At 43.0% G+C, this 13,338-nt stretch overlaps 1 protein-coding gene across 6 annotated transcripts in view; it reads right to left on the bottom strand.

The window, feature by feature from the left end:
- Window positions 1–13,338, bottom strand: part of GRM7 (glutamate metabotropic receptor 7) — an 870,101-nt gene that overhangs the window by 385,470 nt on the left and 471,293 nt on the right. For all 6 annotated transcript variants that reach the window (XR_009555438.1, XR_009555437.1, XM_060239599.1 and 3 more), the window contains exon 4: window positions 11,757–11,911. Coding sequence is in view for 4 of the 6 variants with exons in the window: in XM_060239599.1 (XP_060095582.1) it covers window positions 11,757–11,911 (155 nt within the window). In the remaining 2 variants the exon portion in view is untranslated. The remainder of the gene's footprint in view (window positions 1–11,756; window positions 11,912–13,338) is intronic.

Raw genomic sequence — 13,338 nt, 5'->3', positions numbered from 1 at the left:
TAACAGAGCCCACGCATCAGGCTGGACACACACTAGACCTGATCTTTGCGGCGGGAGTAGTAGTGGATCAGATATCTGCCGAGGCAGTGCCATGGTCTGACCACCAGGCCCTGAAGGCTCGTGTGGACATGCCACCCCTGTCCCGTTTAGGCGGTGAGCAGATTTTGGCTCGCCCACGTAGTCAGATGGACCCATTGCGGCTTCAAACGGCTATACGGAATCCTTGGCCCACCGGCGACTCGTTGGATGAGCTAGTGGAGACCTGGAATAACCGGCTCTCCGAGGCCATTGACGAAATCGCTCCCCGACGTCCTCTTCATCCTCGATCACGATCCGCTCCGTGGTATACCCCGGAGCTGCGATCAATGAAGCGAAGATTAAGACGACTAGAGAGACAATGGTGCTATGCTCGTGACGAAGCTACGAGAACATCATATAGGTCATTTATGAGGACCTATGAGATGGCTATTCGGATTGCAAAGAAGGATTACTTTGCATCCAGAATCGCATCTGCGACCTCGCGCCCAGCACAATTGTTTAGTATAATTCGGTCATTAACAGAATTGCCGCAGGGCAAACAAAATAATAGAGAATTGGAAATAGGCTGTGAGGCTTTTGCGAGCTTTTTCGCAGATAAGGTCTCGTCGCTCCGACACGACCTACCCGCTATAATTAATACAGTAGATGAACTTGGGGCACCGAGCATGTCTTCTGGTTCAATTCTGGACTCCTTCGGTCCACTGAGTCTGGAGGAAGTCGACAGGATCCTTGCAGCTGTGCACCCTACGACCTGTAGGTTAGACCCGTGCCCGTCTTGGCTTATAAAGGCTAGCCAAACGTGGCTGCGTGAACCACTACAGGACATTATCAACAGGTCCCTGACTGAAGGGATCTTTCCCACACCTCTTAAAGAGGCAGTGGTCCGTCCCCTCTTAAAAAAAACCATCAGCAGACCCGGCCATATTGGCGAACTATCGGCCGGTGTCGAACCTTCCCTTTCTGGGCAAGGTCATAGAGCGGGCGGTAGCGATTCAGCTGCAGGGATTCCTGGAGGACACTTCCGCACTGGATCCATTCCAGTCCGGCTTCCGGCCAGGTCACGGGACGGAGACAGTTCTGGTCGCCCTCATAGATGACCTTATGCGACATCTGGACCATGGCGGTTCTGCAGTGCTGTTGTTATTAGATCTGTCAGCTGCTTTTGACACGGTTGACCATCAGCTACTGACTAGCCACCTTGCCGATGTGGGGATTCAGGGATTGGCCTTACAGTGGCTGACCTCCTTTCTCCAAGACAAAGGGTGGTGATAGGGGAGGAAGCATCCCAGAGGCACTCTCTTAGCTGTGGGGTGCCGCAGGGAGCGGTCCTATCCCCGATGCTATTTAATATCTATATGCGCCCCCTTGCCCAGATTGTCAGGAGGTACGGACTGGGCTGCCATCAATATGCAGATGACACCCAGCTCTATCTATTGATGGGTGGCCAGTCTGACTGTACCCTGGAAAATCTAGACCTGACGTTACAAGCCGTGGCCTCTTGGCTCAGACTGAGTCGGCTGAAATTGAATCCGACGAAGACGGAGATTCTCTACCTGGGTCGGGGCGGTCCGGGGAGAGAGATCCAGCTGCCGGCCCTTGACGGGGTACCATTCATACCGGTCCCTAAGGTCAAGAGCTTAGGCATGCTTCTTGAGTCCTCCCTTACAATGGAGGCTCAGGTGGCAGCCACTGTTAGACCTGCCTTTTTTCATCTTCGGCAAGCGCGGCAGCTGGCCCCTTACCTGGAGCGCAACGACTTAGCGACGGTAATCCATGCTATGGTCACCTCAAGAATAGATCACTGTAATGCTCTCTACATGGGGCTACCCTTGACACTAACCCGGAGACTACAGCTAGTGCAGAACGCTGCGGCATGGCTGCTAATGGGGCTGCCGCGACGGGAGCACATTCAGCCAATGCTGAGAAAGCTGCACTGGTTGCCTGTTGTATTCCGAGTTCGCTTCAAGGTGTTGGTATTAACCTTTAAAGCCCTCTATGGTCAGGGACCTGCCTATCTACGGGACTGCCTTTCCCCATATATCCCCCAGAGAGCACTGCGATCAGGGACAAAAAATCTGTTGTCCGCCCCTGGCCCAAGAGAAGCCAGGCTATGTGTAACGAGATCCAGGGCTTTTTCGGTGGCAGCGCCAGAACTTTGGAACACCCTCCCAGAAGCTATAAGGGCCCTGCGGGATTTATCTGCGTTCCGCAGGGCCTGTAAGACCGAACTGTTTAAACAGGCTTTTGTGATCTAACTGAAAAAGGGCTGCCACCGGACACCGGTGGGTCTGATCATAGTTAAGAAGTCAATACCGCCTATACTGGATTGAAATAGCGCTATAGAATGGTTTTAAAGTTGATGTAAATTATGGTTTTATATGTGTTATTGGATTAATTGTTTTATAATGTTGTAAGCCGCCCTGAGTCCGCTTGCGGAGAGGGCGGGATATAAATGAAAAGTAATAAATAAATAAATAAATATTCATATTTTCATGTGGCATTCATTCCAATCATGAATAGATAAATGAGGACATTTCAACATCGTAACTGAAACATCTTGCTGATGCACTTCGTTTCCACAAGAAAAAACTAAATGGTAATACATTTTATCACTGTGGGGAGGGGAGTGGCATACAGATTTACAGCTCTCAGGTAGGTTATTGTAAACTTAAACCACATGAGTTAACTTCTTGCAAATCCATTCCTGAACAAAGTGGTGTTTGCAAAGAACTAGTAATAAGATCACTATTTACATTCAACAAACAAATGTAGAATTTCCTTCAAATTGCTCATGGTCTGCACAGTTACAGGTACATAGTTATTAGCTAAAAACAGCTACTGTCACTAATGCTGCTACTGCGGCTGCTATTAGGACTAGTAGATATTGTGATTTAGTGGACTGATCATTTTGAATGGCCCAGAATTACAAAATATAATGTTTCATGATGGCCATAGGGTTTTTTTGGTTGTTGTTTTTGTTTTTCTAAATGGACAATTCACATACAAGGGGGGAAACAGAAATCAATTTCTGGGAGATAACTTCTTAGATTTCAAGTAGGTTTAGGTGAGTGGAAGCCCTGCCCCCACAGCCACCATGTGCCTTTCCACCTCTGGAGGCTTCAGACTCCTCTTGGAAAGGCTTCCTCTTGGAATGGTGTGTCTGTGTCTTTAAGGCTGAATGGAGGCAGGGGGAGCAGGCAGAACAACATGACTGCTCCCAGTGGCTGTGAAAGCAGCCCAGACCCTCCATTGGTTGCACAATCTTTTCAGAGGTCATTTGCATAGGAAAGGTAAACTTGAACTTTTGGATTGGTCTGTGTTGCTTTGAAGAAGTTGGAAGTTCAGCAGCTCACGAGTAGAGATGCCAATCCCCAGGCCCTCCCCCACTTCAGAGTAATCAGAAACTGGGGGAGGGGATGTCTGCTGGGTACTTCATCATTCCCTATGGAGATCGATTCCCATAGGGTATAATGGAGAATTGAACTGGGAGTATCTGGGACTCTGGAGGGGCTGCTTTTTGAGGCAGAGGCACCGAATTTTCAGCATAGCATCTGATGACTCTCCTCAAAATGCTCTCCAAGTTTCAAAGGATTGGACCAGGGGGTCCAATTCTATGAGCCCCCTAGCCTTTATTATTTCTAATGTAGAGAAGGCATTTAAAAGGTGTGCGGTTCCTTTAAAAGTGATGGCCAGAACTCCCTTTGGAGTTCAATTGTGCTTGTCACAACTTTGCTTATGGTTCCACCCCCAAAGTCTCCTGGCTCCATCCCCAAAGTCCCCAGATATTTCTTTAATTGGACTTGGCAACTCTAAGCAGGCTAGAACAAAGATCAGATCTACAAAATGCAAATTGCAGGATGTTATAGCCTTTATTTGCCTCAGAGTGCTGCAGGTGAGGGATTTAACCCTTTAACTGCCACTTAGTTTCATTTTTAATGGATACACACTCTCCTTCAAAGTATTAATAGTAGCAGAGCAAAATAGGGGGGGTTCAAACAATGAAACCAAGTGGAAGTCAAAGGGCTGAGCTCCCTTTTCTCTCTTTGCATAGCCCCAAGTATCAATTTAGACTTTTTGAGAATGCAATTTGTATTTTTTGGTTGGAAAAATATATATGATCTCACTTGCTTTAAATGGGACAAACAACACTTTGCAACTAGAGTAGAAAGGAGAAGAAGGAAATGGGTTTATAGCAGTATGTAGTTGGAACTATAGATGCAGCCTTAAGGGTTTGTCCATGTTGTGCTCTGGACTGCAGGAGTACTTGTTTGCTATGCTTATGCTCTCTATATATACAAATAAAGGCACAATTATAGAGATGTCTAAAATGTTGTCTCATCCAAAGGAAAATAAATCCAAGCAATAAGAAAATTAACAATCAGATCCAGAACTGAGCATTAGGAAAATACACGATCTGTTTCCTTCATTTGCAAAATTCTTCTACTGCCATTCAATAGATATATTTTGAAAGTGGTAATTTAAAAAAATCACAAATATTAAAATATAAAACAAATAATATACAGGCAATTTTGTATAATTGTTAAAGCAGTAAATCAGTGCTGAGAAGACCACTAGGCCTAGAAGTGTACCTGTTACCCTCACTCAGCCTAAACTTCCTGATAGGGTTGCTGTGAGGATAAACTGGAGAACAAGAGAACCAAATATGCAGTCTTGAAATTCTTTAGAGTAAGGATGATTTTGTACTAATCATGAAAGGGCTCTAGGGAACATTTGTGAATCTGTCAAGCACAATTCTTCAAAAACTCAGAGGAACATCGATGAAAAACAACACCCTCCCCAAAATTTTCTCTGCTGTTCCGCTCCAGATTCTTCTTGCGTCCTTGCTGACATCAAGAGTGGGAAGGCAGACAGAAGTTTCCATCTTTTTATATAATTGTACAATAAATTGCAGCTGCTTAAAAAAATTATTTTCCCCAAAGTGCACATACATCCCCTAACAGCTGTAGCATTCACAGTACAACTGAGCTTTGAAGACAAGCTAAACAATTTCCCAGTATATAATATTAGATATCACATTCTGCAGTGGGATTTCAGCATGTGGATTTTTAAGGGAGATGTTTATGCAAACCTGGGCTAGCCTCCATATTACAGTGGTGGTGAAAATGATATGTAATGTAATAAGAGAGAGGGACTAGCTTAAGACCATTTAGTGAGGTACATGGAGTGAGGACTTGAACTTAGATCTCTTCAATCCAATCCAACAGACACTTGATCTTTGCCTGCCATTGTACTTTTGTGTTGCCATTGTTCTACACTTTTTAACCAGAAATGTTCCATGTGATATTTTGTAGAAGCATGTACTGTGCTGAGACCACATTTCCATGTGATCTCAGGTTTCCTATCCAACAAAAAAAGTCTAAATAAAGCCTTACTTTACAGTTACACCCTCCTCAGCCCATTGACTTCAGCTGACTTAGCAGTGTAGCTCTGTTTAGGGTGGCACTACAAACAACCATATTTGCTCTTTTTACATTAATCAATGTAAATATATGTTCTTTTGAAATCTCACAGGTATGTGGAAAACATTGTAACAAAATTCAGATAATGGTTTTCAGCCCCATCTCCTTTAAATAAGCTTCAATAACAGCCATCTGGATATGAGATTCTGTTCTATTTGTAAATTAAATATAGATACTGGTTATTGCTTATCAATACCAAGTAGATCTGAGTAAACATCTCTTAAACCTCTTTATGAAGTGATTATTATGAGATTAATCCAAGGGATTATCCACTCCTTGAATCTTGCAAATCACATGACATCATCCTTTACTGTAAGCATATCAAACAAAACCAGACTGTTTTAAGATTGATGTAAATGAATAGATGTTAATTAACATGATCAGTAGTCAACCCTTGCGGTGGGGGGGGGGGGTTGGATTCACTGGTAATTTCTGTGGATGGAAATTTCTTCTAGATCAAATTGTTCACTTCCTGCCCAGCTGATGCCTTAAATGTTCTTCCACACTGAACCTGTATCCATACCAAATACATTACCTGCATCCCATACAAATGGAAGGTACATATCTTGCTAGTCTATGTGTATACAGTTTATGCAGAAGACCTGATCAACATGCATCTAAGAATATTGCCATCTGGCACAACCACAGCCCCCTCTACCTATGCTACAAAGTCATCAGCACAGGAATCAATTTTGTTGGCTGAACATCACCAAGAGAAAACAGAGATGACGATCTTTTTAGCAGCCCCATCTTTGAAAAAGGTGATTCCTCTGTTCATTTTAGCCCTGAGGAAGAAAGGGTGGGAAACTAGAATAAAGAAGAAGCAGAGCAAGAGAAAGATAAAAGGAGCAGATGACATGGATCCATCATTTCCAACATTTTGGAATGCTGTAACTATTGAAGAGTCAGTGCGCTCCCCCTTACTGTCATGTAGAAACTCTACTGTACCCAGCACAGTCTTTCTAGCATTGGCAATGTCCACTTATTTCAACCTGCATCTTTTACAGAATCTAATTAATTTGGAGATATTGGCATTTTATATTTTCAGAAATTGAACTGATACTAGTTCACTATTGTGATGACAGGCTTTTCTGTTAAAACACATTTTTTACAAACCTGATATGTGAACTGCCCTCCTACTCATATAGCCACACCTCCAGTTTTGCAGATAACAATAAAAATATACCAGCCCACAAAGATTATACAGACACATTTATTTGAACATACATATGCACATACTCTAAATAGTGATCTTAGGATATCCATTAAATACACTTATTATGCCTTCTGAGAGACTGGCAGTGCAATCCTATTAAGAGGTTCTTTAATGAGCCGCCCTGAGCCACTTGTGGGAAGGGCGGGATATAAATCATAAATAAATAAATAAATAAATAAATAAATAAATAAATAAATAAATAAAATAATGTAAGCCAATTGACTTCAGTGAATAGATGGATAAATTCTGTGTGGGACTGTGCTCTAAAGGTGAAATTTTGCCACTGTCTTTCCGGTACAACTCATTAGATGCACACTGAGAACCCAGTACAGTTTATTAAAGTTTTGCCAAAAGCTTGATGACTCCTGAATAGTGATGCACAGACACATTCAATACAAGTGAGACTTCAGGTCTCCTTGCTAGTCTAATCTTTCCTTTTAAAGTGTGAGTAGTGGTCAGAAATGTCACAGGTTTAACAATAAGACATGCTATTTTCACATTACCAATAAAAAACAGTCAGAAAAAAGATACTGAAGATATATTCTAGTTCTCAAAAACTTTGTTGGGAATGTGCTTTATTTCTTTGTCCCATTTTGACAATTTATCTTGACAGACAAGGAGCCTCATGGGATCATTCTACCTTCTGCCAGCAGAGTTACCTTCTTCCAGCTTAAACACACATACTGAACCCACTTTTATAAGTATAATGTGAACACAAAACTTAACCATGTGATGGCAAAAAGTATGAGTTGCCCCTAATTCATAATCCATCGTCTGCCATGATCTTTCTGGGTGTTTTAGACAAACCTCTGTCTCTCCGTTTCAGGCCCATATCTGCAGGATAAGGATCATAGGACTTCAAGACAGGTTTTTTATGAGGATTAAACAGATAAAGGTTGTGACTGTGAAGTGTTTAAAATATTCTAAGAGCACAAGGGAGGATCTGTGGCTCAGTGGTAGGGCATCTGCTTGGCACACAGAATGTCCCAGTTTCAATCCCTGGCACTTCCAGTTAAAAGATTCAGCAGTAGGTAATGTGAAAGATCTCTGCCAGAGACACTGGAGAACTGCTGCCAGTCTGAGTAGACAATACTAACAATGATGCACCAAGAGTCCAATCCAGTATAAGGCAGCTTCATATGTTCACAACATAAATATGAAATTTTATTACTGAGCACAAGACCCACTTTATAATGAATGCCCAATGCTGTTACAGAAAAGCAGCTTCATATTTTTAAAAGCAATCTGCTTAAGCACACAGTTTCATTCGTAGCTCTATTAAGGCCAAGAAAGCTTAAACTACAGTTGCATCCAAACATTGTGGGGTAAAAGTAAAAGCTAGCAATTTCAACAGCAAACAAATGCCTGGAGTGTATCTTGTCCCTCCTTTTGGTATATACAAATGCACTAGTAGCCCTTTGGGAACACTTGTTCTCTATTAGAAGATAAAGATGATGTTGAGGTATCTCTTCCCATTACAGCTTGATATATAGTCTAACGATAAGGATGAAAACATGGCAGTCTAATTTATAAATCTTTAGAGCTTTCACGATAAGGGCAAGAAAAAGAAGTTATAACCATATTAACTAAATAAATACTCCCACGTAAATGTGACTGGCATCCTTTAATTAACACAATATACTTCATGATCCTATCACAGCATTTCAAATAAGAATCCACAGTTTGGTGAGAATAAGGCATCCCCACCATATTGATGCTGAATCTTCTACATCCAAATAGTATTGAAAGAGAGTATACCCTGCATAATAGAAACAGGGTGATATCCAAAACCTCTGTGTAGAACCAGATTCCAGAGCCTCCACCAAGTGGGCACATGAAGGCTTTCTCAGACCAAATCAACACCTTATAAACATCTGAATTGCAGAGGGTTGACTATACACTGGTTCCATTGTTTATATTTCTCAAAACCTGTGGCAGGATGTGTCTTGAGACGGTGCACAAGCCATAGCGCACAGGTAGACATGCCAAGTTGACTGCTTGTATGCTTAATTTTTATGGTCCTTCCACGCTCAGAAGCCAGGCAAGAGTTGAAAGAAAACTGAAATTGGTAAATAGTGGTTCCCTTTGTCTTTGCATTTGATTATATATGAGTTCCAATGGAGTTCCTATGACTGGCAGCTGTGTGAAAGAGGATGCTGGATCACTAGTCTGTTGGATCCATGTACAGGTCATTTCTATGAGCATAAACCTCAGATCCTCTATAAATAATACTGGCTAATACAGTGCCCTTTCCCATGGCTGGCTTCCCATCTCATAACCACTGGTTAAGAGGAATGTGTCATTATATCTTTAGCAATTCTGTGTCAAAACCTCAAGACAAATTCATAGTAATAACAGCAAACTACTTCACAGGATTGCTGAGAAGGTGTTCAATGAGGGCAGCACAATACCTGTCACAGTTCAAATGGCAGGTGAATGAACGGCAATAACAACAGCATGAAAATGCTCTGAGGACAGAGAATATAAAGGAAAAAGTGATAAATTGATGGTTTCTCACAAGCAAAATTGCTGCCTTTTTGCCCTATTGGAATAAAAAAAAAAAATATGTGGAGAAATTACCTAGGCTAAAGCAGGAAAAAGAAGATGAGAGTTCCTTCTACCTCTGAGAAGTATAATTAGTACAATGGAAGTGTCGATTCAGTAAAAAAGAATGCAAATATTTGATCCTCCTTTGAGGGAGGAAAGACATGGGATCTCATTTTAATGTGTGAAATGTCTCCTGGAGTCTTCAGAGACTTAGCATAATAGACAAGAAAAGGATATCCTCCCACCCTTTACACAAAGTCTTCAGAAAGAGTTTTCTTCCCCATATTAAACAGAAATATAAATTTCAGACAGCAACTTTTATGCTTCTAAAAGGAGTCCAGTTGAATGTTTAACCATGTCTACAGATAGAAAGGAAAGGGGAGTGAGTGGCATGATGTGACAAGAGTGGTTATGAAGAATGCATCCAAATTCTACTTGTGTGAGAGAGTTGAAGCATGGCTCTTTACATTGCAGGGAGTCAAGGCGAAGTTGCAGTGTTACTCTAGTGATCCAGCAGAGTGCTGTTCAAGTCCCTCAAATCCCATAAAAATACATCTCCCCTGCAGCATTCACCGCAGGGCTTCACAAGAAACACATCACATCCATCAACCCTTCCATTGACCAAAGAAAAAAGTTGTCATTCACACTTAAGAGAATGGAAGGAACTAGGGGGATTATTCAACAGAGCAAGACAGGCAGATGAACACCACCTGGAAGTTGGAATTTTCCAGTTTAGCTGAGGGAACACCTGAGGCTTATCTGTGTTAGCAAATGATGTGTATCTTACAGACCAGTGTTAGGACAGGAGAAACAAAGAAACAAGGTGGTTTTCCTGTAAAAGTCTTCCAGAGGCTGAATTCAAGCACAAATAAATGTTTCTAAAATTCTCCACATCTGGAATGTAACAGTTCTTATTGCATTAGAAATACAGCCTCTTTCATTGTGTATTTTGGCTCTCAGGAACTGAGAAATGAGGCACAGCAATATTGCAGAGTTAAAGTTTTAGTGAGGCTGTGTTTGCCTGTTTGCTGACAGTCAAGAGGCTTCCCATGGTTAGGATAACCTGCACTGAAAAGTTGGAGAAACAATTAATAAAAAGTAGTTAAACCACTTTTCTCTGGGTAGTGTAGGCAACTATAGTTAGGATGACAACACACACACACACACCCCCCACCAAGGTACACTGTTTCATTAACTACCGCCGGTTAGGTATGTTAAACCAGGATTTGAAACCATGGTTTGCTTGAGGTTGGTTTATTGACTGTGGTTACTCTTAATTATGGTTTCATTTGATACTTGTTCCCTGGTTCTGCTCTTCAGATAGTGCAAGCAATGATATCAACAAGATCTCTATGAGGATCTCTGAGGGAAAAGCAAAGGTGAGGAAAGCATTTGACAAGGCAAATCAAGATTAAACAGACTATCTGCAAGTCAAATCCTGGCTTCACAAACCAACCATTATTAAAACAAACCATAGTTTAATGTTACATCTGAACCAAACCAGAGAGATCCTGGTGAGTGTGTGTGCAGTTCTTGCTACTAATGTGATGCTTGTTTCTGACATATAAAGGGGACTCAGTGTGCAGTCTGGAAGCTTCTAAAGTCCTTTAAGAATGCTGACAAATTTACAGCTGTGGAAATAACAGGTTTTCATATCAGCAGTATACACAGTTAAGAAGATGATTCAACTCAAATTAGGTGGCATTGAACATGTCTCTGAAGCATTCAATATATGCAGGGCCAGCTCACCCACTAGGCACTTGCCTAGGGCACCGGGTGGGAGGGGGTGCCAAATTGGGCTCCCCCCACTGCCCATGACAAATGCCTAGTTTGCCTGCCTGCCTCTCTCCCCTCCACTGCCGCCGCACCTTCCCTTCCCTTCCTTTCTGCTCAACCCTTCCCATCGCCGCTGCCCCAGCACCTTCCCTTCCCCCTCTTTCTGCCTGACCCCCCCCGATCGCCGCCACTGCACTTTTCCTTCCCTTCCCTCCCTTTCTTCCTGACCCCCCCAGATCGCTGCTGCCACACTTTTCCTTTCCTTCCCTTTCTTTCTACCCGCCCCCCGATAGCCACCACCACACCTTTTCTTTCCTTCCTTCCCTCCCTTTCTTCCCGACCCCTCCCCCCCCGATTGCCCCAGCACCTTCCCTTCCCTCCCTTTCTGCCCAACCCCCCCCCATCACCGCCACTGCACCTTTCCTTCCCTCAGGGCTGGCCCTAGCCCTTCTGATGTATCCCCATGGCTGCCACCTACTCGCAAGTAGCCCCGCACCTACTCGCGAGTAGGTGGCAGGCCCGGTGACTCGGGGCAGGGGCAGAGCTTTGCTGCCTAGGGCGCCAGAAGGGCTAGGGCCGGCCCTGAATATACAACGTATACACCAAGTCAGGTTCATGACTTACATCAGTAGAAAGCATCAATAATGAGGAAAGGAAATTAAATGACACCAGAGAGGCTGCAGAAGGAAAATCCTTACCTTCTATCATTGCTCTCTTTGGCAGGATGGTAATGGCTCCTTCAGCGACATCTTCATGCTGAAGGACGGGGTTCAGTTTGGAGCCCCAAGTGTCTGATGCCACCCATAGAAAATGGCCAACTTGATCAGCCCTTTTTGCTGCTGCAAGGATTTGCCTGTAGAGAGAAACATTTAATTCAACAAGTATCGGGGGGGGGGGGAGGGGGGTGCTACTTATTCACTCAGGGACAATAGCTAGTAGAGAAAGGTTACTTAATGATCTGGAACAATATATTACCATAACTAGAAGATCAGAGATGCAAAAAACAAAACAAAACCCTACTTCATCAGGATGCTTTCAGACTTGCCTGTCACTGTTTTTTTTTGGTTTTGTATGTTAGTCTCATACAATCAGCAGAGTAATTTTGGTGTCATTATGGAAGCGGCTACGCCATTTACAAATCCAACAGAGCTTTGTAACTCTTACCATTAATAACTAATAATACATGGATCTTTAAAAATGAAAATCTGAATAACTCAAAATGAAAAAAAAAAGTAAGGGAGGGGAAGATGATGTAAAGCAAAAATTCCAAAGTTCACTTTGCATTATCTAACATCATTACCAACACGATGTATTCTACAAAGTAGTCAATCTGTCACTATAGGAACCAATTATTAGGCCCAGGCCTACATGTGAGCATCAAATAGCCCAAGAGTGCAGAGTTCAGTGTTCAGTTGTCCACCCCTTGGGTTGGATCCAGCAATTCATAAATGTAAACACTTTGAACCACCACCACCCCACTCCAGTAGTACTCTTTGGCCCCCTGGGGTTGCAAGATGCACAGGGACTAATGGCAATATGGGTCAATGGTCCGTTCTGAAGAAAGGAAAGGAGAAGAAGAAGATATTGGATTTATATCCCGCCCTCCACTCCAAAGAGTCTCAGAGCGGCTCACAATCTCCTTTACCTTCCTCCCCCAAAACAGACACCCTGTGAGGTGGGTGGGGCTGGAGAGGGCTCTCACAGCAGCTGCCCTTTCAAGGACAACCTCTGCCAGAGCTATGGCTGACCCAAGGCCATGCTAGCAGGTGCAAGTGGAAAAGTGGGGAATCAAACCCAGTTCTCCCAGATAAGAGTCCGCACACTTAACCACTACACCAAACCGGCTCTCCTAAAAGAGAAAATAATCAGTTTCTGTCACTATAGACCTACTGAAGGAAGAATCAAGAAGAGGGTTTTCATCCCCCACCACTTCTCTCAGAGTAAGAAGGAACTGCTGGGGGCAGGATAAAAGATTAATGTCCATTAGTGCCATCCACTGGCAGATAAGTGGATCCAGTGCATTACATAGAACAAGAGGCAATAAAAATACATTGACCTCAATAGGCATGTGGATACCAATTGCTCCATAGTGTTGGATATCTGTTGCTTTTCTGCTTGTTTTGGTAGGTGCCCAGCTGTTGGAAACAGGAAGCTAGATTAGAACATCCTGATCCAGCAGGGGTCTTCTTTATGTTTACTCTCCCCACTTTGATTCAGGTAGTTGTGGGCTTCGTCCTTTTAATGAGGCCTAGCATTCTATAACTAAGTTCCAATTTTGCT

This window comes from Heteronotia binoei, chromosome 5 (assembly GCF_032191835.1).
Source record: "Heteronotia binoei isolate CCM8104 ecotype False Entrance Well chromosome 5, APGP_CSIRO_Hbin_v1, whole genome shotgun sequence".
NCBI lineage: Eukaryota > Metazoa > Chordata > Lepidosauria > Squamata > Gekkonidae > Heteronotia > Heteronotia binoei.
Note: the sequence above shows the minus strand (reverse complement) of the source record. Positions and strands in the feature narration are given on the sequence as shown.